The 23,203-nt window shown below is 36.5% G+C and overlaps 1 protein-coding gene across 1 annotated transcript in view; it reads right to left on the bottom strand.

Annotated features, from left to right (window-relative positions):
• NHLRC2 (NHL repeat containing 2) overlaps nt 1–23,203 on the bottom strand; it is a 52,159-nt gene that overhangs the window by 7,117 nt on the left and 21,839 nt on the right. Inside the window, exons 4-9 of the mRNA XM_068961700.1 lie at nt 22,502–22,623; nt 13,275–13,404; nt 5,432–5,531; nt 2,047–2,278; nt 1,132–1,254; nt 33–242 (exon numbers count right to left, since the gene is read on the bottom strand). Coding sequence (XP_068817801.1) covers nt 33–242; nt 1,132–1,254; nt 2,047–2,278; nt 5,432–5,531; nt 13,275–13,404; nt 22,502–22,623 — 917 coding nt within the window. The remainder of the gene's footprint in view (nt 1–32; nt 243–1,131; nt 1,255–2,046; nt 2,279–5,431; nt 5,532–13,274; nt 13,405–22,501; nt 22,624–23,203) is intronic.

Raw genomic sequence — 23,203 nt, 5'->3', positions numbered from 1 at the left:
AAATGATGCCCCTTAACTTAAAGATTACTTACCACGGACACTGTTTTGGTTTCTAAATCCAATACTTTAATTTGATGGTTATTGGTGTCTGCCACATATAATAATTGACCATTCTCTCCAATACACAAGCCTCCTGGTTCATTAAAAGTTGAGTCGGTAAAACTGGAACCGATAACATTACTTGCATTACCAGTTCCTGCTAATGTCGTACAGTTTTTTGTTTTTGGATCCACAACTTTAATCTAAAAAGGACAGAACAAAAATTTATTTATCTGAAGCTCAGTTTCACATTTGTGGTATGGAAGAGTAACATATTAATAGGGAAGGCAGAGAATTCCTGATTGCTATGAGTATTCTTAATAAAGATCAGAGAAAGAACAGATACTTTCATATTTTCTTGAACAGCCAAATCAAATTAGTCTAACGGGAGATATTTCATCCTGAGAACTAAACACTATAAAATCCCTAGTTATAGCCTGTCTTCTAGAAGAAATCTTTGAAAAAAAATGATTTCATGTTATTCTTTTCCCTCACAATGAGACACAGCTGAACTGACTTCCTTCTTAGGGATATCTACTACCGGCTGAGGATTGGCTACTTACGTTAGACGCTGTGATTCCTGTGTTTCAATTACATTAGATTCATAAGCTTCTCATCACAAAATACTAATATTTATGTTCCAATGATTTTATTTTAAAAATGCAAAGTAAAAAAAAAAATAGACAAAGAAAACAGAAACGTTGATGAAAACGCATTATCTGCTAACAGGCATGGCAATTATGCAAAGGCTCAAAAATGTTCATTTGTTAACTGACATATTAATTTCCCTGTTACCTGCCTTCTCCTTATTTCCCGAAGATCTTACTAAACAGCTTTAGTGGCTTGCAATTCCCAATTTTGGGCTATCGTCATTGGGAATTTGTTTAGTCCTTTCCCCAGCTCAGAGTACTATCACATCATTTCTGCAAAGAACGGACCAAAAAAGGAACAGAAAGGCTTATGTACAGTTGTCAAAGACTGTTATTCCTCTCTACATTTTAGAGTGGCAGTTGTAGGAGGCTCACAGATCTTTCAGCATTTTAAATACCACAAGTGAAAAGCAGGGTATTATATAATTCTGTCAAGACTCACCTTGTGATTGTAAGAGTCTGCCACGTACAGTAAATTCCTTTTCTTGTCCCAAGTTACTCCAAGTGGGTGCTGAAGCCTTGCATTGATTCCTACTCCATCAACATCACCAAAAGCAAATAAATTCTTTTTTTTTTTTTTTGAAAAGAAAAGAAACAGCATGTATTAAAATTTTTTCACAGAACTTTTTTAGGGTATAAAGTGAATATTCAGATGGCTGTACATGCTACTTAAGTTAAAGGGGGAAAAGTCTGATTTCATATAAATAGGGTTGGGCATTTGACTGAAACTAGAAAAAAATGACAGAATTCTGAACCTGATTTTTAATTTGTGGGTCTAAGGAATCTTATTCACAAAAATGACACACCTGATTCAGGTCTACTACCCTGGAGCTCTTTCCACCCTCCTGCTAAATATCTACTCTTCATTTTTCCCCTTGCTCAGTAATCACAGTTTTATCCTTCCTTTCTCTCGGAAGCCTTGACATTCATACAGAATCAAATCAGATCAGTTAACTTCTCAAAGGTGGTTTTGTTACTTGTGCTTCTTTATAGTCACATTTCCTTTGGTTTGACTTCCATTTTAACATGGTAAGTCCACGAATTTTCTCCTTCCTATGTCTTACTAGGGCTTCCCTGGTGGCTCAGAGGTTAAAGTGTCTGCCTGCAATGTGGGAGACCTGGGTTCAATCTCTGGGTCGGGAAGATCCCCTGGAGAAGGAAATGGCAACCCACTCCAGTATTCTTGCCTGGAGAATCCCATGGACGGAGGAACCTGGTGGGCTACCGTCCACGGGGTCGCAAAGAGTCGGACACGACTGAGCGACTTCATTTTCTTTTTTATGTCTTACTAACGTCACAATTCAGCAAATCGCACGCTCGCTCAGCAGGCACATGGCGTAGAGGCGCTCTTCATTACCGTGGGGTCTCTCTCTCCTCCCACGAGGGGTCTCACTGCTCCGTCTTTCAGCGAGACGGCTCTCACCGTGCTGCTCTCGCTGTCTGCCACGAACAGGCAGCTCCAGGGGTCCTCTGCGGCCAGAGACAGGCCTGAAGGCTGAGCAAAGCCTGCCTTGTGAGGGTATGCATTATTCCGATTCTCTTCATTTCCACTTCCAGCAAACCGAAGGCAGGTTCCTTTTTTTAACTCACTGAAGACGACAAATTCACAGGTGAAGTGTCAACACTGTTACACTGACCCAATTTAATTACTAAACAAATGAATGTAAATGAAGCCAATGGTGATAGCATTATATATTTTTTTAAAAATCTGCTAATCTTGACCTAGTTAAATTGTGCAAATAAGCTTTCATTGTAGTTTTTCTAATCATTAACTTATTCACCCACTGTAGAGGGACCTTTCTATCTTTCTTTTTTTAAAACATACACAAAAGTGAAACTATTCTCAATGATTAAACAGGAGATCCCCGACAAAGTGAAAAATACATGAATAAAGATCACATCACTGATGGGATAGTTTTCCTCCAAATGATCAGAGGCAGGTACAGCTAGATCCCACCTTTACATCCTGGTCTCTTCTTAGTTTCATGCAATATTAGATTCTGAAAGGGGATTAAAAAGATCTAGGTAATCTCTTCCAGCTTGTGATAGTTCTGAGCTTAAATTTTCATTAAAAATGTTTTATTTTCTTGTACATAAGTAGAGACCAGGCTTTCCTGATGGCTAAGTGGTAAAGAATCCACCTGCCAACCAGGAGACGTGGACTCAATCCTTGGGCTGGAAAGAGCCCCTGGAGTAGGAAATTGCAACCCACTCCAGTATTCTTGCCTGGAAAATTCCATGGACAGAGGATCCTGGGTGGCTACAGTCTATGGGGTTGCAAAAGAGTTGGACATGACTTTGTGACTAAACAACAAAAGATATAAGAAGAGACTAGCAAAAAGAATTAAAAGAATCATTTGTGAAAGATGGGTGCTCATTTTAAAGTAATAATATGATTTCGCTGCTTTAATCAATTGCACAAATCCATTTCCTATGCATACTAGGGAAATTTCTATTTAGAGGACTATTGTAATGACTTGTAATAATTTGTAATATGGAGAAAGTTTTATACCTTGGTTTCTAAGTTTATGTCAGAGGAACTGTAAGGAAGACATGCTAGTGTCTTGTATCGAGGGGAGGGAAGAAGCTGACTTGGGATACAAAACAATGAGAGACTCTGTATCATTTTCTAATACTGTAAAACATGCAAAAAAAGTCTAAAATAACCATCAGTCACTTACTGGTTAATATCATCCCAATGCTAACGTACGTAGGGAACAAGGAGTGGAAGCAAAGGGATAGAAAATGTATAAATACAGCCATTTATTCAAGGCCTATTTATATGTAATAACAAATATGCCAAACAAAGGAGTTATAACAATTTTACAAAGGAGCTCTCTTAATAAAAGCTAGAAATAGTGGGGAGAAACAGTAACTTCTAAAAGTTCAGGAGTTATTACCACTTGAAGGTCAGTGACAAATAATGCATCCTTGAAATTGTAATACAAGTCAGTGTGATCAGACTGGACACTTTTCTATTGTGAATGAGTGACAACTCTACTTAGTGAAATTTAGACCACTCTTGACCGTCTAGGTCCAAAACAGTCATCATTGAGAACAAGGTAGTCTGGTCATCTCTGCTGCTGCTCTTTTCCTCATCTATGTGGTTGGTCACCTCACTATTCAGCTTCTGTCAGCTCTGGCCTGGATAATAGCAGTAGCCTCCTCCTTGAACCTGTCTGTAGTAGTGCCACACTCCAAATGCTACCAGTGTTCTTTCAAAAACACAAATCATATGATATCACTTCCCAGCTTAAAACTTCCCATAATGTCATGTAGAATAACTTTCAAATCTCTTAGAAAGATTCTAAGGATCTGGCTTCTACTGACATCACAAGGGTCATTTCTTGCCTGGGAAACCTCTACTCTTCTGAACTCCTTCCTACCCTCTGTCAGGTTCAGTTAGTAGCTAAAAAGCAGCTCTTAGTTAGTAGCTTCTTCCAGGAAGCCTTCCTTTAATACCTCAAATTTTATTTATATTGGATGTTCCTCTGATTTATGTAAGAGACCATACCATTTCATCCCTACTGCAAAGCATAGTGCCTTGTTTGCTTAAAAAGTATTTTTCAATGGATGATTAAATGCTGCTAAACATCTTATAAAGCAACACACACCCAGTTCAGAATATCTGATATTCTGGATATCCTCTCTACTGATAAAGGTAACTGAAGTGACTGGCACTTACTTTCTACAGTGATTTGATAGTCTTTATGGTCTATGAATTTCATTCATTTACTTCCACAGACCTTCACTGAGTTCCTGTCATGTACCAGATACTGTGCTAGGTGCAGGGGACAAGAAGTGAATGAGAAAGGGTCCTTTCCTTAAAGAGGCAGTCTAGTGGGAGAAAACAGCTTTGTAAACAAATAAGTGCAAACAAAAATACAGAAGTTAAGAGAAGAGGGGAGGATGGTGCGGTGAAGGGTGAGAGGGAGGGAAGAAGGGAAACATGGGAGGGGAGGGGAAGAGAAAGGCTGGGGTGTTAGAGGAAGAGGAAAGGCTTTACAGGAAAAATACAAGAAACTGTGTAGAGACACTACTTTTCCATCTTTATACCCCTGACAGTGGCAGCAATGCTACTTACATTCACTGCACAGGCCAGGCACTAGGCTGAGCTTTTCACACATATTAATTCTCAAAACAAAACCTATGAGGTAGATATAAATAAGGAAAACTGAGGCTTAGAAAGTTAAAGTGACTCTCCTAAGGTCATGTAGATAAGAAGTGGTGGAGCCAGGCTCAATTCCAGGCCTGACAACAAAACCAGAGCTATTACCCATTCTCCCATGCAGTCTTCAAATATCTGAATTGATCAGGGATATTAGAAATATGTGTTAAAAGATGTTTCCAGTTCTCTTTGTGAATGCTTGATGAAACTGCTCTTCCTAAGCTACTCAAGGTTGGGTGTGGTCCTAAGACATACTGGAGCTGATGAAACGTAAGTAGAGGTGATATGTCACTTCTGAGCAACAGTTTTAAGAGCCAGTGAACACCTCACCACCTCTCTCTCTCTCTGCCAGGACAACTGGCAAAGCTTCAGATGCTGCATCAGCTTGGGTGGCAGAGTAGTGCTCCCCCTGCAAACAAACCTTGTCTGAAGCCACCAAGAACCAGAGCTGTTCCTTATGGCAGCATAGCCCCGCATAGCCTGTCTAGTACAGTGGATGTTACAAAGACAGAGACTTTTGGAAAAGGAATTCTGTGAACTCCATGTTTACCCAAACTGAGATGTTACCACTTACTTTTTCTTTGGTAATCTGCCACAGTCCAACAAGAGTGCCCATATTTGATGAGTCCCTGCCATGGCTATCCACAGAATGTTATCTCTTTGGACCTCTGAACCTTTATGAAAAGAAACAGTAATTATCATATATGCATCTGATTAACAAACACCCCTAGTTGTTTCAGAAATTTAAATTAAGGGAGACAACAGTATGTTTATAAATCATCTGATAGAAGGAAGTAAAAACATTTGCAATGTTTTAAGTCGTTTTGGAAATTTTTCCATTTTCCTTGCGTAAGGTTTACTTCTTTAGACTCAAAAATAAAAATATACATTCACAGAAATCCAAAGTATTCTCAATAGCAAAATGTCCCTCTACATCTCTGGGCACAATGTTTTTAAACATTTGATTTCTTATTTTATGTGACGAGAAATGGCTTGACGCACGCGCTCCAAAGAAACATTGGCAGTTAAGAACCTAAATTACATGCTTTAAGAATACAGGAATAGTTCTTTGAACAATTTCTCATGGAAGAATTGTACCTTTTAATAGTTCAAGAAATGTATATTTCCACCACATATCAGCTTTTAGGCTTAGACTCACATCACTACTGCTATTTAAAAACCTACTGTTTAATTGCTGTGAACCTTTCTCAAAAAGATATAGTTGACATGTAATAAAGCTAAGAGTACAGTATATTATACCTGTTTTCTAAAATTAATAAATAATTGTTTTTTAAGACTGATATTATCACTTATTACAATGTGACAAGGCTCCATTTTGAAAATTAATTCTATTGGTAAAATATTTAATTATTTTAATTTAAACTGAATTCTGAGTCTACTTTTACATGTAGTTGAGATATTTTCACTAAAATAATTTGGTCAGACATATCTTATGCTAAAAGAAATATCTTGGTAAGATTATTTTCTTTTTACTTCTTTAAGTAAGTTGTGTCCAGAAGAAATTTTTCTTCATTAACCTGTATTATTTTCAAGTGTCTTTCACAGCAACAAAAATAATGGTGATGATCAACAAATTGTGGCACTGTATGCCAAGCACATTATAGAGAATATTACCCAAATCTTCTCAAAAGCCCCAGAAGACAGTGGTGTTCTTAGATCATTTTTACAGGCCCTTTAGAGAAGGTCATTTTTACAGGCCCCTTACAGAAGAAACTGAGGCTCAGAGAGGTCATGTAACTTGACAGGATCACAGAGCTAGTAAATGAAGGAACTGGAATCTGAAGCCAGGCAACCCAACAGAAAATTCTATTTAACATGTTGCTCCTTTCTCTGTTAATCGCTATCATAGAAATCTAAAGGATGACAGTTTATTTCAATTTAATTTTTCATAGTCAAATACTTTTATAAACAAAAACTGTATTAAAAGTGACAATGGCATCCATATGCTCTGGGGACTAGTTTCTGCTTAATCACTTTAAAACTAGATCAAAAGCTCTTCATTATTATATTCTTATTTTATTTTACCCCTGCCATGTGAAGACAAAGCTTAAAGGTGACCTTCTATAAGCCAGAAGAGAGCTCTCACCAGAAACCAATCATGCTGGCACCTTGACCTTGGACTTCTAGCCTCCAGAACTGTGATAAAATAAAATTCTGTTGTTTAAGCCACCCAGTCTGTGGCATTTTGTTATGGCAGCCCGAGCTAAGATATCACTCTGAGAATAGAAATGAGACAAGGAGATCTGCTATCAACACTTATTTAGCATCATATGAAGGTCCTACTTCATACAAGTAAGAAAAAGCAGCAAAAAGCATAAAGATTAGAAATAAAACTGTAATCACTAGAAGATGACATGAGTTTAAAGCCTCTCTAACTTGGCCAAAGAACTGTCTGGTTTATGCACGAGTAAAAGATCAAATCAGGTGTCCAACTTCTCCAAACAGGCCAGTCTAGTTCAACTAGGGTTGACTGTAAGAGGCCAAAGCTTCAAAGTAATATTAGTGTGAGCCTCTGTCTGTTCTTGGTTTCTGTGTACTTATTTCCATTAGAAGCTGGGGGTATGAAAAAGAGTGCAGAAGCAGAGGCTGTGTCAGATTGGGATTCAGGAGTTTATGATTCTACACACCAACTGATGAGGATAATGATGGGGGTGTGGTGGTGAAAACGATAACTATTCAGAACACTTCCTATTTTAAGGCACTGAGCTAATAATAAGCCCTTTACATGGATTATTTCATTTAATTTGACAACATTAGCAAGTCTTGTTATTATCATCTCTATTTTATAAAAAAACTGAAATTCAAAGGGGTTAAATAATTTGTTGTTATTCACACAGCTAAACCTGGAATAATAATATCTTAGTGAGCTCAACTCCCTAGTGGCTCAGATGGTAAAGAATCTGTCTGTAATGCAGAAGACCCAGCTTCAATGACTGGGTTGGGAAGATCCCCGGGATATGGGAATGGCTACACACTCCAGTATTCTTAGAGAAGGCAATGGCACCCCACTCCAGTACTCTTGCCTGGAAAATCCTGTGGACAGAGGAGCCTGGTAGGCTGTGGTCCCTGGGGTCGCAAAGAGTCGGACACAACTGAGTGACTTCACTTTCACTTTTCACTTTCATGCACTGGAGAAGGAAATGGCAACCCACTCCAGTGTTCTTGCCTGGAGAATCCCAGGGACGGGGGAGCCTGGTGGGCTGCCGTCTATGGGGTCGCACAGAGTTGGACACGACTGAAGCGACTTAGCAGCAGCAGCAGTCAGTATTCTTGCCTGTAGAATTCTACTGACAGAGGAGCCTGGCAGGCTACAGCCCCTGGGGTCACAGAGTTGGACAGGACTGAGTGACTAACACAGCAGCACGTAGCAGTGAGGCCAATCCAGATTATTAGTGTTCCGATCAGAATGAAGGAACTGCAGAAGTGAGCTTGTGCTTTGTAAACACCAAGTCAATGTGATAATATTCAGATACAAAAACACAACTGTTTTATTTTATTAAAATAAAAACACTCTAGTCACATTATATAAGATTTATTCCTCAAAAAACAATTCTGTTTTACCTGATTAGAAGATAAATGTTATTTTAGAGCATATTAATGGAAGTCAGAGAAGCATATTATCTAAGCTGTAAATTACCAGACAAGCATACTAAATAGTTGGATTTCAATCATTAAAGGTCAAATAAGTACAGCTAAATTTCTATCTAGGGAAATGCTGATTAAAGGGCCAAGGAAGGTTAATGGGATTCAGGCATACTATCTTTCCTTAAGTGATTTTAAATCAGGTAAAGTCTGAATTACTTAGAGACTAGCAGGGGTTACTGAAAAAATATTTTTTTATGATAAAAAATAATTCTTGGGTTATTGTCTTGTATGAGTAAGAGTCAGCACAGACTTAATATGCACATTAGAAACATGGCAATGTTTCTGCTGAAAAATGATTTTATTGGAGTTATTTTTAATTATTTTTAGTGGATGACAAAGTTCTGACCATATTTAGAGTGATAATCAAAAATAAAGATGAAAAAACTTTGGCATAAATGTTAATTATTTTCATGCTTTTATCACTGTAACAGCATAATTGGGTTAAATATTCAGGTACTATTTAAAATACAAACACACACATTTACATATTACATATATATTTAAAATAATCAGAGGTATTTCAAATCCCTTTCCTTAATATCTTCTTTAAGTATGTTGTTCATTACCTGAGTCTCTTAGGGGAATATATATTCAACTGTGTATTTATCTTTTATTTTCCATTCTCTGACCTATTTTATTTCCTTTTAAGATTTTCTTTAAATATGCATATGAATAGATAAGTGTTCATTATAAAGTTTAAACAGTAAGTAAATATCCATGTGCATACCACCAGCTCAACAAAAGGCAGTATCATTTGAAAACCTCCTGTAACCCTTTATGAATATATCCTCCTCCTCTCTACCAGTCTAAAAATGTTTTATTATATTCTTCAGCTTTTAAAAATTACCATGTTTGAATGGCTCTCTCATTGTATAATTAGTCTTGCTTGCTACTGAACATTCTACAAAAACTGAACATTTTTCTGCTCAACAGATTTCCTAATACTCATCCATGCTACTAAGTATAGCTGTGGGCTCTTGTTTGTACTGCACAATAGCTTAATATATGAAGATATTACAATAAATACAACCTATTTTTCATGTTTTCCTTCTGATAATTCCATCCTCTTTCATATTCCTAACTATGGTAAAATTTCAGAAACAGTCTATATAATTTTTAAAGTATTAAAGAAGTTAAGTGTTTACAAAAACAATTTTTCTTAACCACAATCCCTGTCAAATTGCATTTAATCCCACATCTGCTTAAACCAGTTCTACAATTATATAACTTAAATATATATGAATCAATTCAACATGAATGCAAAAGGGAAGCTATTTCTCTGAAAACAAAGTTAATCCTTTGGAAAGACTCAATAAAGGCAAGTAGCTAAGTCAAATTATTAGTGAACTAGATGTGGAAAGATAACTGGAAAGAATAGCTTTTAAAAATTTCAGCCCTCAGTTTATTTTGCAGGTGTTTAAAAAACTCGCATCATGGTTTAAGGAAACCAAAATAATACATTTTGAGTGGCCTAAGACTGTCAGAGGACACAATGTATATTTATAGTTCTTAAAGCATTTTCAGTTTTATGATTCTCAGATTTAACAATTTTTTTTCTCTATGGATCACTTATCATAACCAATCACTTCAATAAAGGATTCTACTGGATTTATTCACTTCCACTTTTATTTTACAAAGTATTAGGTAATTCACAAAGAAATAAACCCTAGTGAGATAAATAAATTTAAAATAATAAAAGTGAGCAATAGGTAAAGAGAGAAGAAAAAAAAGATGTAGCCATACTAATATTAAAATATGAATGTCATGTTTCCATTATACTTTGCTAAAGACAAACCTAAGTTTCCTAGAAATCAATATAACAATGCAAACACAATCAGTTAAGATATTTAAATTATCCAGGAGCTTAAAAATAAACTTGATACTGAGAAAAAAGTATAATTATCTATAACACAGAAAAGAAATTCTCTAGTAGATATTCAGAGAGGTTAAGACAGTAACTAAAATTAGCAGCAAGCCCTTACAGGAAAAACAGTTAACAGTCCCATAGGACTGTGTTTTGATGAAATATAAATATGAAACATATAAATAAAAATGAATGTAAGATACATTGATATGTTAAAATATTTTTAAATGAATGATATGATGCCAAGATATAGTTTAGTAAAAACAATTGTAAGCAGAGGAAGTAGTCTATGATCCAATTTCCCCATACCCTGACAAAATACATTAATCCAGGATTATATTTCAGAGTGATTTAAAGCAGTGGCTCTAAAAATGATTTTGGGTAACATACCACTTTGAAACTCTGATGAGAATCTGACCAATTCCCCCCAAACCTTAAGTAGAATTTCTGGGAAATTTAAGTACTTCACAAAGTCTAACCACAAATGCCTTGGGTATATTAAGTCAAGGTTAAAAACTCTTGTGGTTAAAAAAAAATGAAAACTCTTGTAGCCATTGTGATTACAGGACATTCCTACAGTATTTGAAAATCATTTACTCTTAGCATTTGAAAGGTGCTGAGCTTATTTAAGGTTATTTAAATTCAAGATTATTTCTCTTGCCAATTATCTGGAAGAGAAGTCACTTTAAGTTCAGTTCAGTTCAGTCGCTCAATTGTGTCTGACTCTTTGGGACCCCATGGACCGCAGCACACCAGACTTCCCTGTCCATCATCAGCCCCCAGAGCTTGCTCAAACTCATGTCTATCGAGTCAGTGACGCTATCCAACCATCTCATCCTCTGTCATCTCCTCCTCCTGCCTTTGATCTTTCCCAACATCAGGGTCTTTTCCAATGAGTCAGTTCTTCACATCAAGTGGCCAAAGTATTGGAGCTTCAGCTTCAGCACCAGTCCTTCGAACGAATATTCAGGACTGATTTCCTTTAGGATGCACTGGCTGGATCTCCTTGTAGTCCAGGGGACTCTCAAGAGTTTTCTCCAACACCACAGTTCAAAAGCATCAATTTTTCGGTGCTCAGTTTTCTTTATAGTCCAACTCTCACATCCATACATGACTACCGGAAAAACCACAGCTTTGACTAGATGGACCTTTGTTGGCAAAGTAATGCCTCTGCTTTTTAATATGCTTGGTCATAGCTTCTCTTCCAAGGAGCAAGCGTCTTTGAATTTCATGGCTGCAGTCACCATCGGCAGTGATTTTGGAGCCCAAAAATATAAAGTCTCTCACTGTTTTCATTGTTTCCCCATCTATTTGCCATGAAGTGATTGGACTGGATGCCATGATCTTAGTTTTTTGAATGTTGAGTTTTAAGCGAACTTTTTCACTCTCCTCTTTCACCACTTTCATCATTAGTAGGCTCTTTAGTTCTTCGTTTTCTGCCATAAGGGTAGTGTCATCTGCGTACCTGAGGTTATTAATGTTTCTCCTGGCAATCTTGATTCCAGTTGGGCATTTCGCATGATGTCCTCTGCATATACGTTAAATAAGCAGGGTGATAATATACAGCCTTGACATACTCCTTTCTCAATTTGGAACCAGTCCGTTGTTCCATGTCCAGTTCTAACTTGCTTCTTGACCTGCATACATATTTCTCAGGAGACAGGTAAGGTGGTTTGGTATTCCCATCTCTTTAAACCGTTAAGTTAAATGCAGAGCCACATGCTTTTAATGGTGCTTCGCAGGTGGCACTAGAGGTAAAGAAACTGCCTGCCAGTGGAGGGGATGCAAGAGATGTGGGTTTGATCCCTTGGTCAGGAAGATCCCCTGGAGGAGGGCACGGCAAACCTCACTAGTACTCTTGCCTGGAGAATCCCATGGACAGAGGAGCCTGGCAGGCTGTACTCCACAGGGTCGTGCAGAGTTGGACATGACTGAAACAACCTGGCATGCATGCATGCTTTTAATAATCTATTGAGCTAAGGTAGCACTCATTTCCTTTCTAAAAACTGAGCCTAATAAAGATATAAGCCTCAGCACATCACTCCAGTTGGAAGCTGAGAGTGTACTTGTCAACAGAGCCAATATTTTCCTTGGAAAGCAATTTGGGTACACTCTCAATATGAGATAAACAACCAGAAATTCCATGCCATAAAGTAGGACTGAAAAATTTTTAGCCTAGAAAAATATGTAAGTACTCTACTAAATGAATCCAACATAGTAAAGCATCTGGTAAAGTACACCCTATTTTTAAACAATATAAATTCTGATTATAGGCGAAATTAGACAGTATTTATCTTTCTCTGATATACTTCACGTAGTATAACACCTTCTAGGTCCATCCATGTTGTCACAAATGGCAAGATTTCATTCTTTTCTATGACTGAGTAATATTCCATTATATATAAGTATTATTATTTTTTTAAACTACTCTAAATAAGCTATAATTTTTAAATTAAAATTTTAATAATCTAAAAAAATCCCCAGTCATTTCTTGATTTGTTTTTCACATGGCAGTAAATAAAAAGGACACTGCATGAATAACCTTTTGAAATTTTGAAACTATAATCCTTCCAATTTAAGAATATTCAAAACTATCTTAACTGAAAACTGCAACTAAGATGAAATTCTTTAACATTAGAGAAATACATAATCTATCTCGTATATAAAACACGCATGTAATGTCACATGTTATATATAATGATATAGTTATCCTACCTTCTATATGTTATTGGTAGCTTTGCTTTTATACAATTAACAAATCCCAAGTCATGGATATAAAAGCATAAAATAACTAGTAACGATTAATCCAAATGAACGTTCCTATAATATTTTAAAAATCTTACTTTAACTGAGCAAAATTTACTTATTTAATATCAAGTTTACATACCTGACCTTCCAAAAACTACATCCCAAGGGGAACTAATGGGCTGTTCATCTCCTTTAGCTCCACCTTCTTTATCTGTACCTTGAATTCCAATGCCAGCCACAGTGCTCACCATCTCAGCTTCTAGGTCAATCTATAGAAATTAATACAGGTTTTATATAATATATCTATTTCCAATAAAACATATAGAAAACATGTGATTTATTTATATACTATGTGTGAACTTATTATATATTAAAAAAACTGAGTGGTTTTAGTATGTAAAATAAAAAAGGAAAAGTGCAACATAAATACTTAAAAAAAGCTTAAAAAAAAGGCTTATCAAGTACATGGTGATCTTGTTGTTAAAATGCATAAAACTTGGTCCTTTTCACTTCTCTATCCATCATCCATCCATTCCCTAACTTTCCTCTTACCCACTCGCCTTCATCATGCCTCTACCAAAACTGGTATTGAAGTCATCTCAATTATATTTTAAAAGAAGGTGACATTTGAAAATGTAAAGCAGCATCAAGAAAAACACGTCTTAAAATTAAATGTATACTTCAATTGTGCTTGGTTAGTAATTAACACATTTAAAGTTTAACATGTGGCAAGCACTGACCTCATCTATCCATCCAAACTCACATATCCCTACAATTGTGATTTTGATTATTGCAGAGGAAACTGAGGCACAGATCATTAAGTAAGATCCCAACACCCACAGCCAGGAAGTCCAGGATCTTGGATCTGAACCACTTCCAGCTCTACTACATGCCTCTGCTTCATAAACCAAAAAACTAACGCATTCTACTGAAAAAAAAAAAAAAAAGATACTCTGGTTTCATCTCCTGAGACTTTTCAACATCTTATGAAAATTTTCAAACACAGAGAAAAGCTGAAAGAATTTAACTAGAGTGCTTCATTTTTTCAGACCTCCGTTTTCCTTTTTTTGAGGCAAAACTTACAACAAAATGTACAAATCCTAAGTGTACCATCTGATAAATTCTCAAAGATACATAAACTTGTGTAGCCCCAATGTACATAAAGATACAGAATGGTACCGTCACTCCAGAAAGTTCCCTCACACCTCTTTCCAGTCATCCCCAACCCCAGTGGCAAACAGTATTAATTTTTTTTCCCATCATAGATTAGCTATAACTCTTTAGATAGATGAAATGATACAGTAATGAACTCTTTTTGTGAGGCTTCTCTCATTTAACATGTTTGAAATTTATTCATGTTCCTTTTGATTGCTGAATAGTATTCCATCAAAGGAATATATCACAGCTCATTTACATATTTTTAAAAAATGTATTATTATTTATTTGGCTGCACTGGGTCTTAGTTGAGGTATGTAGGATCTTAGTTACAGCATATGAGAAGTAGCTTCCTGACCAGGGATTGAACCTGGGCCCCCTGCCTTGGGCACTCAGAGTCTTAGCCACTGGACTACCAAGTCCCTCATTTATATATTTTCTTACTGATGGACACCTGGGCTATTTCCAGCTTGGGGACCTTTAAGTAGGGATGCCATTAATATTCTTATATAAGCCTTTTAGTGGACATGCTTTCACTTTTCTTGGGTATGTACACAGGACAATAACTGCTATGTTATAGGGCAGGTATATTAGCAGCTTGATATAAAAACTTCCAGAAGGCTATCTCCAATGGTCTATCATTTTCTATTTCTATCAATAATGTAAGAGAGTTCAAATTGCTCCATATCCTCGCCAAACTCTTGTATTGTCTTTTTTTTTAATTTATTTTTTAAATTGAAGGATAATTACTTTACAGAATTTTGTTGTTTTCTGTCAAACCTCAACATGAATCAGCCATAGGTATACACATATCCTCTCTGTTTTGAACTTCCCTCCAATCTCCCAGTCTTTTTAATTTTAATCATTACAGTGGATATACAGTGATATTTACTGTGGTTTGAACTCACATTTCCTCTCAACTTACAATGTTGACCATTTTTCTGTGGTTACTGTCATATCTTCTTTTGAAAAATGTTAAAATCTTTGGCTCATTTTTTATTGGGCTGTCATCCCATTTTTCAGCTGTAGAAACCTTTATATTACACGGATACTAATCCTCTTCATAGATGTATTTTTGTGACTATTTTCTGATAGACTGTGGCCTTTCACCTTATTTTAATTATTTTGTGGCCACACCATGTGGTTTGTGGGATCCTAGTTCCCCAACTAGGAGCTGAACTGGGCCCTCAGAAGTGAAAGCATAAGAGTCCTAGCCACGGGGCCGCCAGGGAATTCCCACGGCTTTTCACTTTAACAGTATATAATAATAAGCAGAAGTTTTATAGTTAGATAAATTTGAATCTACAGGTTTTTTTCTTTTCTGATTTTTGTTGCTGTGTCCTGTCTTTGAGAGACCTCTGCCTACATACAAGTCACAAAGACGTTCCTGTACGTTTTCTTCTAAAAGCTTCATAGTTTCAGCATTTACATTTAGGTCTGTGATGCATCTTGAATTGATGCTTGCACATGGTGTGTGAAGTAGGGGTCATGTTTATTTTTTTCCCCATGTGGGTATTTAGTTGTTCAAGCACAATGTGCAGAAATGACTCTCCTTTCTCCTGACTGCTTTGATGCTTTATAGAAAATCAAGTAATTGCATAGGTGTATGGTTACCTCTGGGTGCTGTTGTTTTCTTTTTTAACTGATCTATGTATCTATCCTTATGAAACTATCACATTGTCTTGATTAGTATATTGTATAGCATTAGTATACTGCATAGCATTCTAGGGTCTTGAAATCAGGTAGTACGAGTCTTTTAACTTTGTTCTTTTTCAACACTGTTTTAGATGTAATAATCCCTGGCTTGCATTTCCACATAAATTTTAGAACCCTTTTGTTAATATCTACCCAAAAAGTCTGAGGGTGTTTGGATTGGGACTGCATTAAGTCTATAGATCAATTTAGAACAAAATGAATTCGAATACTGAGTTTTGCAGTCCAATACTGAGTTAATTTTTCTCAGTTCAGTTCAGTTGCTCATGATGGACTCCTTGTTGACCCCATGGACTGCAGCACCTCAGGCCTCCCTGTCCAGCATCAGCTCCCAGAGCTTGCTCAATCAAACTCATGTCCTTTGAGTCAGTGATGCCATCCAACCATCTCATTCTCGGTCATCCCCTTCTCCTCCTCCCTTCGACCTTTCCCAGCATCAGGGCCTTTTCAAATGAGTCAGTTCTTTGCATCAGGTGGCCGAATAATTGGAGTTTCGGCTTCAGCATCAGTCCTTCCAATGAATATTCAGGACTGATTTCCTTTAGGATTGCCTGGTTTGATCTCCTTGCAGTCCAAGGGGACACTCAAGAGTTCACTCCAAAGACAGAAATATAGATCAATGGAACAAAACAGAAAGCCCAGAGATAAATCCACGCACCTATGGACACTTTATCTTCAACAAAGGAGGCAAGAATATACAATGGAGAAAAGACAATCTCTTTAACAAGTGGTGCTGGGAAAACTGGTCAACCACTTGTAAAAGAATGAAACTAGATCACTTTCTAACACCATACACAAAATAAACTCAAAATGGATTAAAGATCTAAACATAAGACCAGAAATTATAAAACTAGAGGAGAACATGGGCAAAACACTCTCCGACATACATCACAGCAGGCTCCGCTATGATCCACCTCCCAGAATAGTGGAAATAAAAGCAAAAATAAACAAATGGGACCTAATTAAACTTAAAAGCTTCTGCACAGCAAAGGAAACTATAAGCAAGGTGAAAAGACAGCCTTCAGAATGGGAGAAAATAATAGCAAATGAAGCAACTGACAAAGTATTAATTTCAAAAATATACAAGCAACTCCTGCAGCTCAATTCCAGAAAAATAAAAGACCCAATCATAAAAGGGCCAAAGAACTAAACAGACATTTCTCCAAAGAAGACATACAGATGGCTAACAAACACATGAAAAGATGCTCAACATCACTCATTATCAGAGAAATGCAAAAACCACAATGAGGTACCATCTCATGCCAGTCAGAATGGCTTCTATCCAAAAATCTACAAACAGTAAGTACTGGAGAGGGTGTGGAGAAAATGGAAACCTCTTACACTGTTGGTGGGAATGCAAACTAGTACAGCCACAATGGAGAACAGTGTGGAGATTCCTTAAAGAACTGGAAATAGAACTACCTTATGACCCAGCAATCCCACTGCTGGGCATACACACCAAGGAAACCAGAACTGAAAGAGACACGTGTACCCCAGTGTTCATCACAGCACTGTTTACAATAGCCAGAACATGGAAGCAACCTAGATGTCCATCAGCAGACAAATGGATAAGAAAGCTGTGGTACATATACACAATGGAGTATTACTCAGCCATTAAAAAGAATACATTTGAATCAGTTCTAATGAGGTGGATGAAACTGGAGCCTATTATACAGAGTGAAGTAAGACAGAAAGAAAAACACCAATACAGTATAAAACACATATATATGGAATTTAGAAAGACAGTAATGATGACCCTATACATGAGACAGCAAAAGAGACACAGATGACCTAGGTTCAATCCCTGGGTCAGGAAGATCCCCTGGAGAAGGAAATGGCACCCCACTTCAGTACTCTTGCCTGGAAAATCCCATGGACAGAGCAGCGTGGTAGGTTACAGTCCATGGGGTTGCAAAGAGTCGGACACGATTGAGTGACTTCACTTTCACTTTCTTTTCACAGAAACGGATAGGATAGTTTAAAAATTCCTCTAGAAAGCCTGGGCCTAGGTAATGTTATAGGAATTTTAATAAATATCCAAAAACCATTAATTCCTATGTGAGACAAATTATTCCCCCCAAAAAGAAAAAAACTCATTTGATGAGATCAGTATGACCTTGATTCCAAAATCAGGTGAGAACAGTGCAAGAAAATATAGAATTTATGAATATGAATTTCATAACATTGAATGTAATTTTGGATAATCAAATCTAATTTGGCTTTTAAAAAAATCATGATTAGGTAAGTTTTATTCCAGGGATAAAAAGATGATTCAACATCAAATACACCTAATAATATAATTCATCACATCAGTATACATATAGTTTTTCAAGTCACATGTATGGATGTTGAGTGAAGTGAGTGAAGTCACTCAGTCATGTCCGACTCTTTGTGACCCCATGGACTGTAGCCTACCAGGCTCCTCCATCCATGGGATTTTCCAGGCAAGAATACTAGAGTGGGTCGCCATTTCCTTCTCCAGGAGATCTTCCCAAACCAGGGACTGAACCCAGGTCTCCTGCATTGTAGGCAGACGCTTTACCATCTGAGCCACCAGGGAAGTAACATCAGTAAACTAAGGGCAAAAAACTATACAATTATTTCCATAAATACAGAAAATGCATTTAATAAAATTGTATAATAATTCTCAGTAACTAAGAGAAAATTTCTTTACTTCATAAATATTTTATTTCCCAAAGCTACAGAAAATGCATGTAAACTTCTGAAGAAAGTTTACTTGCATTCTATTTAAGACTATGAGCATGACAAGGTATCTACTATTAGCATAATGCTTAAAAGCAATATAATAAAAGGTAATGAAGTATAAAAATGAAAAGGGAAAAGATAAAACTGTTGTGTAGTTTTTTCAAACAATATATTCACATGAGAAAGAAACAGAAGTTTTTGCAGAAATGGATAAGTTGATCCTAAAATTCTTACAGAATTGAGAGGGATTCAGGAACAGTAAAAAAAAATGTTGACAAAGAAGTAAGTAGGAAGACTCATACTTTCTGATTGCACAACTTATTAAGTTATGGCAATCAAAACAGTGTGATATTACCATAAAGACAAATAAACAGACCAATGGAATAGACATGAAAGTCTGGAAATAAACCCATGCATGTATGAATAATTGATTTTCTAAAGGCTGCCAAGACTACTCAAAGGAGAAAGAACAGTCTCTTCCATAAATGGTTCTGGGATAACTGGATGTCCACATGTAAAAGAATGAAGTTGAACCCTTAGCTATGACAAATCTAGACAGCATATTAAAAAGCAGAGACAAAGGTCCATCTAGTCAAAGGTATGGTTTTTCCAGGAGTCACGTATGGATATAAAAGTTGCACCATAAAGAAGGCTGAGCACTGAAGAACTGATGCTTTTGAACTGTGGTGTTGGAAAAGACTATTCAGAGTCCCTTGGACTGCAAGGAGATCAAACCAGGCCACCCTAAAGGAAATCAGTCCTAAATATGCATTGGAAGGGCTGATGCTAAAGCTGAAACTCCAATCCTTTGGCCACCTGATGCAAAGAACTGACTCATTAGAGATGACCCTGATGCCGGGAAAGATTGAAGGCAGGAGGAGAAGGGGACAACAGAGGATGAGATGGTTGGATGGCATCCCTGACTCAATGGACATGAGTATGAGTGAGCTCCGGGAGATGGTGAAGGACAGGGAAGCCTGGCGCTCTGCAGTCCATGGGATCACAAAGAGTCAGACTGAGTGACTGAACAACAGCAACAACCCAAAAGAAATAAAAATGTACGCCCACACAAAGCTTCTATGTGAATTATTTGTAATAGCCAAAAATTGGAAACACCCTAAATGTTACCAACTGGTTATTGGATAAAATGTGGTTTATACAAGCAATGGAATGCTCTTCAGCAGTATAAAGGAACTCCTGACATGTTACATCATCAGTGAACCTCAAAAACATTACACAGAATGAAAGAAGCCAGACACAAAGACCATAAATTATATGATTCTATTTATATAAATGTTCAAAAGAGGCAAATCTATAGAGATAGAAACTGGGGGATGGAAATGGGGATTAATTATAACTGGGTATGAGGGTTCTTACTAGGAAGATGAAAATGTTCTAAAAATGATTTATGATAATGGTTTCACAACTTGTTAAATTTACTAAAAATTCCTAAATTATATACTTGAAATGGGTGACCTTTATTCTATGGAAAATATATCACAATAAAGTTCTTAAAATACTACAGATTTTATAAGGTCACATACAAATAAAATACTACATATTTTATAAGGTCACAAACAAAAAGATGTGAATTAAACACATCAGAAAGACTGCCTATAGGTGTACTTATGTACAGGGAATGGCAGGGGTGACGGAAATGGAGATGAAGAGGAATTTACAAAAGTAAATAAATTATTTCTAACAAGAAACAGGCTGACTTGGAACAATGATGTTCATGAGGTATAAATATAGGAGTATGGTCCACCCTCTGCAAATGAGATCTTAAAAATGTAAAATAAACATCTTTATAGATTTAAAAAGAGAGGAAGAAAAATGCTACATCATTTCCATTTTTTGAAGATACTAAACTGTCATAAAATATAAAAAATGACTCCAAGTAACCTACATTTGTTATGATGATTATGCTATCAATACTCTAAAACCCACTAAGTTCTAAAGGAAGAGAAATTAACATGTAATCAAAAAAGGACAAGTATTCCCTCCACCTTGTGGGCTAAATACCTTACTACCTCATTATTCTCTTTGATATCTACGATACTATGATGAATTTTAGAAGCACAGACCTAAAAAAGATAATGATAAAGAAATACTGACCTTTAAGGAGCAACGTAAAACCACGTTTGCCCGAAGTACCAACGTTAAGTTATTAGTCCTATGACAAGTTCTGCTAAATAGAGCTTCTTGGTAAAGTAAGTTTAAAAATACTGCACTCATATCCCCCCACTAATGTATGCACAATATACTGGCATACTAAAATCTAAGAAATTCTCTAAGATATTTAAAAAATAAATCTGCTTTAATTTACAAAGCCACAAAATCTTTTTCTCATGTAACATCTTTTCATATTAGGATGAATATACACTTTAGAAAATGCTTCATTCAACAGATGTTACTTGCTCATAAATTTATTCAATAAATATCTATTAAATACACCTGCTGTGGGCCAGGTTCTGTTTTAGGTGCTTAGGATTTCAGTAGTAAAGAAAACAAATTTCACGCCCGTGTGGGGATTTACATTACAGTGATTATTATACGTTCTACATGTTTTTTCCTATTTTATGTATAATTATCAACCAAGTGGGAGAAGGCAATAGCACCCCACTCCAGTACTCTTGCCTGGAAAATCCCATGGAAAGAGGAGCCTGGTAGGCTGCAGTCCATGAGGTCGTGAAGAGTGGGACACGACTGAGCAACTTCACTTTCACTTTTCACTTTCATGCACTGGAGAAGCAAACGGCAACCCACTCCAGTGTTCCTGCCTGGAGAATCCCAGGGACGGGGGAGCCTGGTGGGCTGCCATCTATGGGGTCGCACAGAGTCGGACACGACTGAAGTGACTTAGCAGTAGCAGTAGCATCAACTAAGTATATTAGTTGACAATTTTGTCAATATAAATAGGCAAAAACATCAAGAGAGAGAAATAGTGAGAAAAGCAAGGGAAGTGCCTGAAATAGTATGTTCAGACAGAATGGGTTAGATGAACTTATTTTCCAAATAGATGGCATGTAAAAGACCAATAAATTACAGCCAAAATACTCATCAGTAAGAAATGCTTAAAATAACTAGGTGATACTATGCAGTCATATTCATATGACTAATATGGGAAAAAAAGTTAAAGAAGAATGCAAAAATTTTGTATATTCATTATGATTCCATTTGTTTAAAAAAGAAGATTCTCTAAAGACAAAATTAATTTGTGTATGAGTAGAAAACTTCTGGAGACACAAATTTTAACAGTGGTTGGTTACCACTAGGGCGCCCAAATAGATCACTGGGGACTTTTTAAATCTTTAAGTATTACATCATTAAAAAACAATTAGAACATATATTACTACTATAATGAGACTAAAAAAATATGTACGTCTAACTGACACATAAATATTCCCAGAGAAAACATAAGAGCTGAAGGGAGGCAGGAGTGTTTGTTTGCTTTTTTCCTAGATTTGAGAAAATTTAACTGAAAAGGGACAAAGCATCACTTTACAAACTGATTAAGAAAATACCTCAAATTGAGGAGCCTTAGGGTGATTAGGCACATGAGTTTGAAATAAAGGATTAAAAAAAGGACTTGATTTGTCCTCTGTGACAAGATACTGACACACCGAAAAACAAGTTACGTAAGAATAAAGTTAAAGCAAGTACCTCCGAGAAAAACTGAATGAGGATGATCTGAAATATTTAAGCAACACCCTCTCATTTCAAATATTTATGTAGCAAGTATATGTTTTTCTGATTAGAAGTACTAAAACTTTATTTAAAATGGAAAATTACCTTTCTTATAAGGTGATTTTCTGTATCTGCCACATATATGATATTATTCATTATGGCTACACCTTGTGGTGAGTTAAAACTTGACTCTGAAAAGATTCCATCTTTTCTTCCAGGGTTGGGTCCTAAAAGACAAAACAACCGTAAGAGAAAATTTTTCTTATCTCAAAGTAAAACAAACAAACAAAAACCCCCAAACAAAAACTTATATTTAAAGCTGGGATTTTAATATAAATGATACTTCTGCAGCCCACGGGGTCGCAGAGACTCAGACATGACTGAGCCACTGAACAACAGCAACAACCTAAAAACTAAACTGCTTCCCAAGATACCTGTTTTTCTCAGGAATAAGTTTTGCAAGTGAAAGGACTTACTAGATAATGGTTACTAGAACACTTCAGTAGTTTGTATCAGTAGAAATTAATTCAAAAGGCATCAATTACCTAGACTAGAAAGAATTAAAAATAATTTCAATCTTTCAGCATCTAGATGAATGATTTTTAACAATTTTGGAAGATAAACTCTTTTGATGATAACAATGAAAATTATGAGCCGTTCCCTTACAAAAATACACATGCCCATTAAATGTCTGGAGAAGGAAATGGCAACCCACTCCAGTACTCTTGCCTGGAGGATCCCATGGATGGAGGAGCCTGGTAGGCTACAGTCCATGGGGTCGCTAAGAGTCGGTCACGACTGAGCGAC

This window comes from Capricornis sumatraensis, chromosome 23 (assembly GCF_032405125.1).
Source record: "Capricornis sumatraensis isolate serow.1 chromosome 23, serow.2, whole genome shotgun sequence".
NCBI classification, from domain to species: domain Eukaryota; kingdom Metazoa; phylum Chordata; class Mammalia; order Artiodactyla; family Bovidae; genus Capricornis; species Capricornis sumatraensis.
Note: the sequence above shows the minus strand (reverse complement) of the source record. Positions and strands in the feature narration are given on the sequence as shown.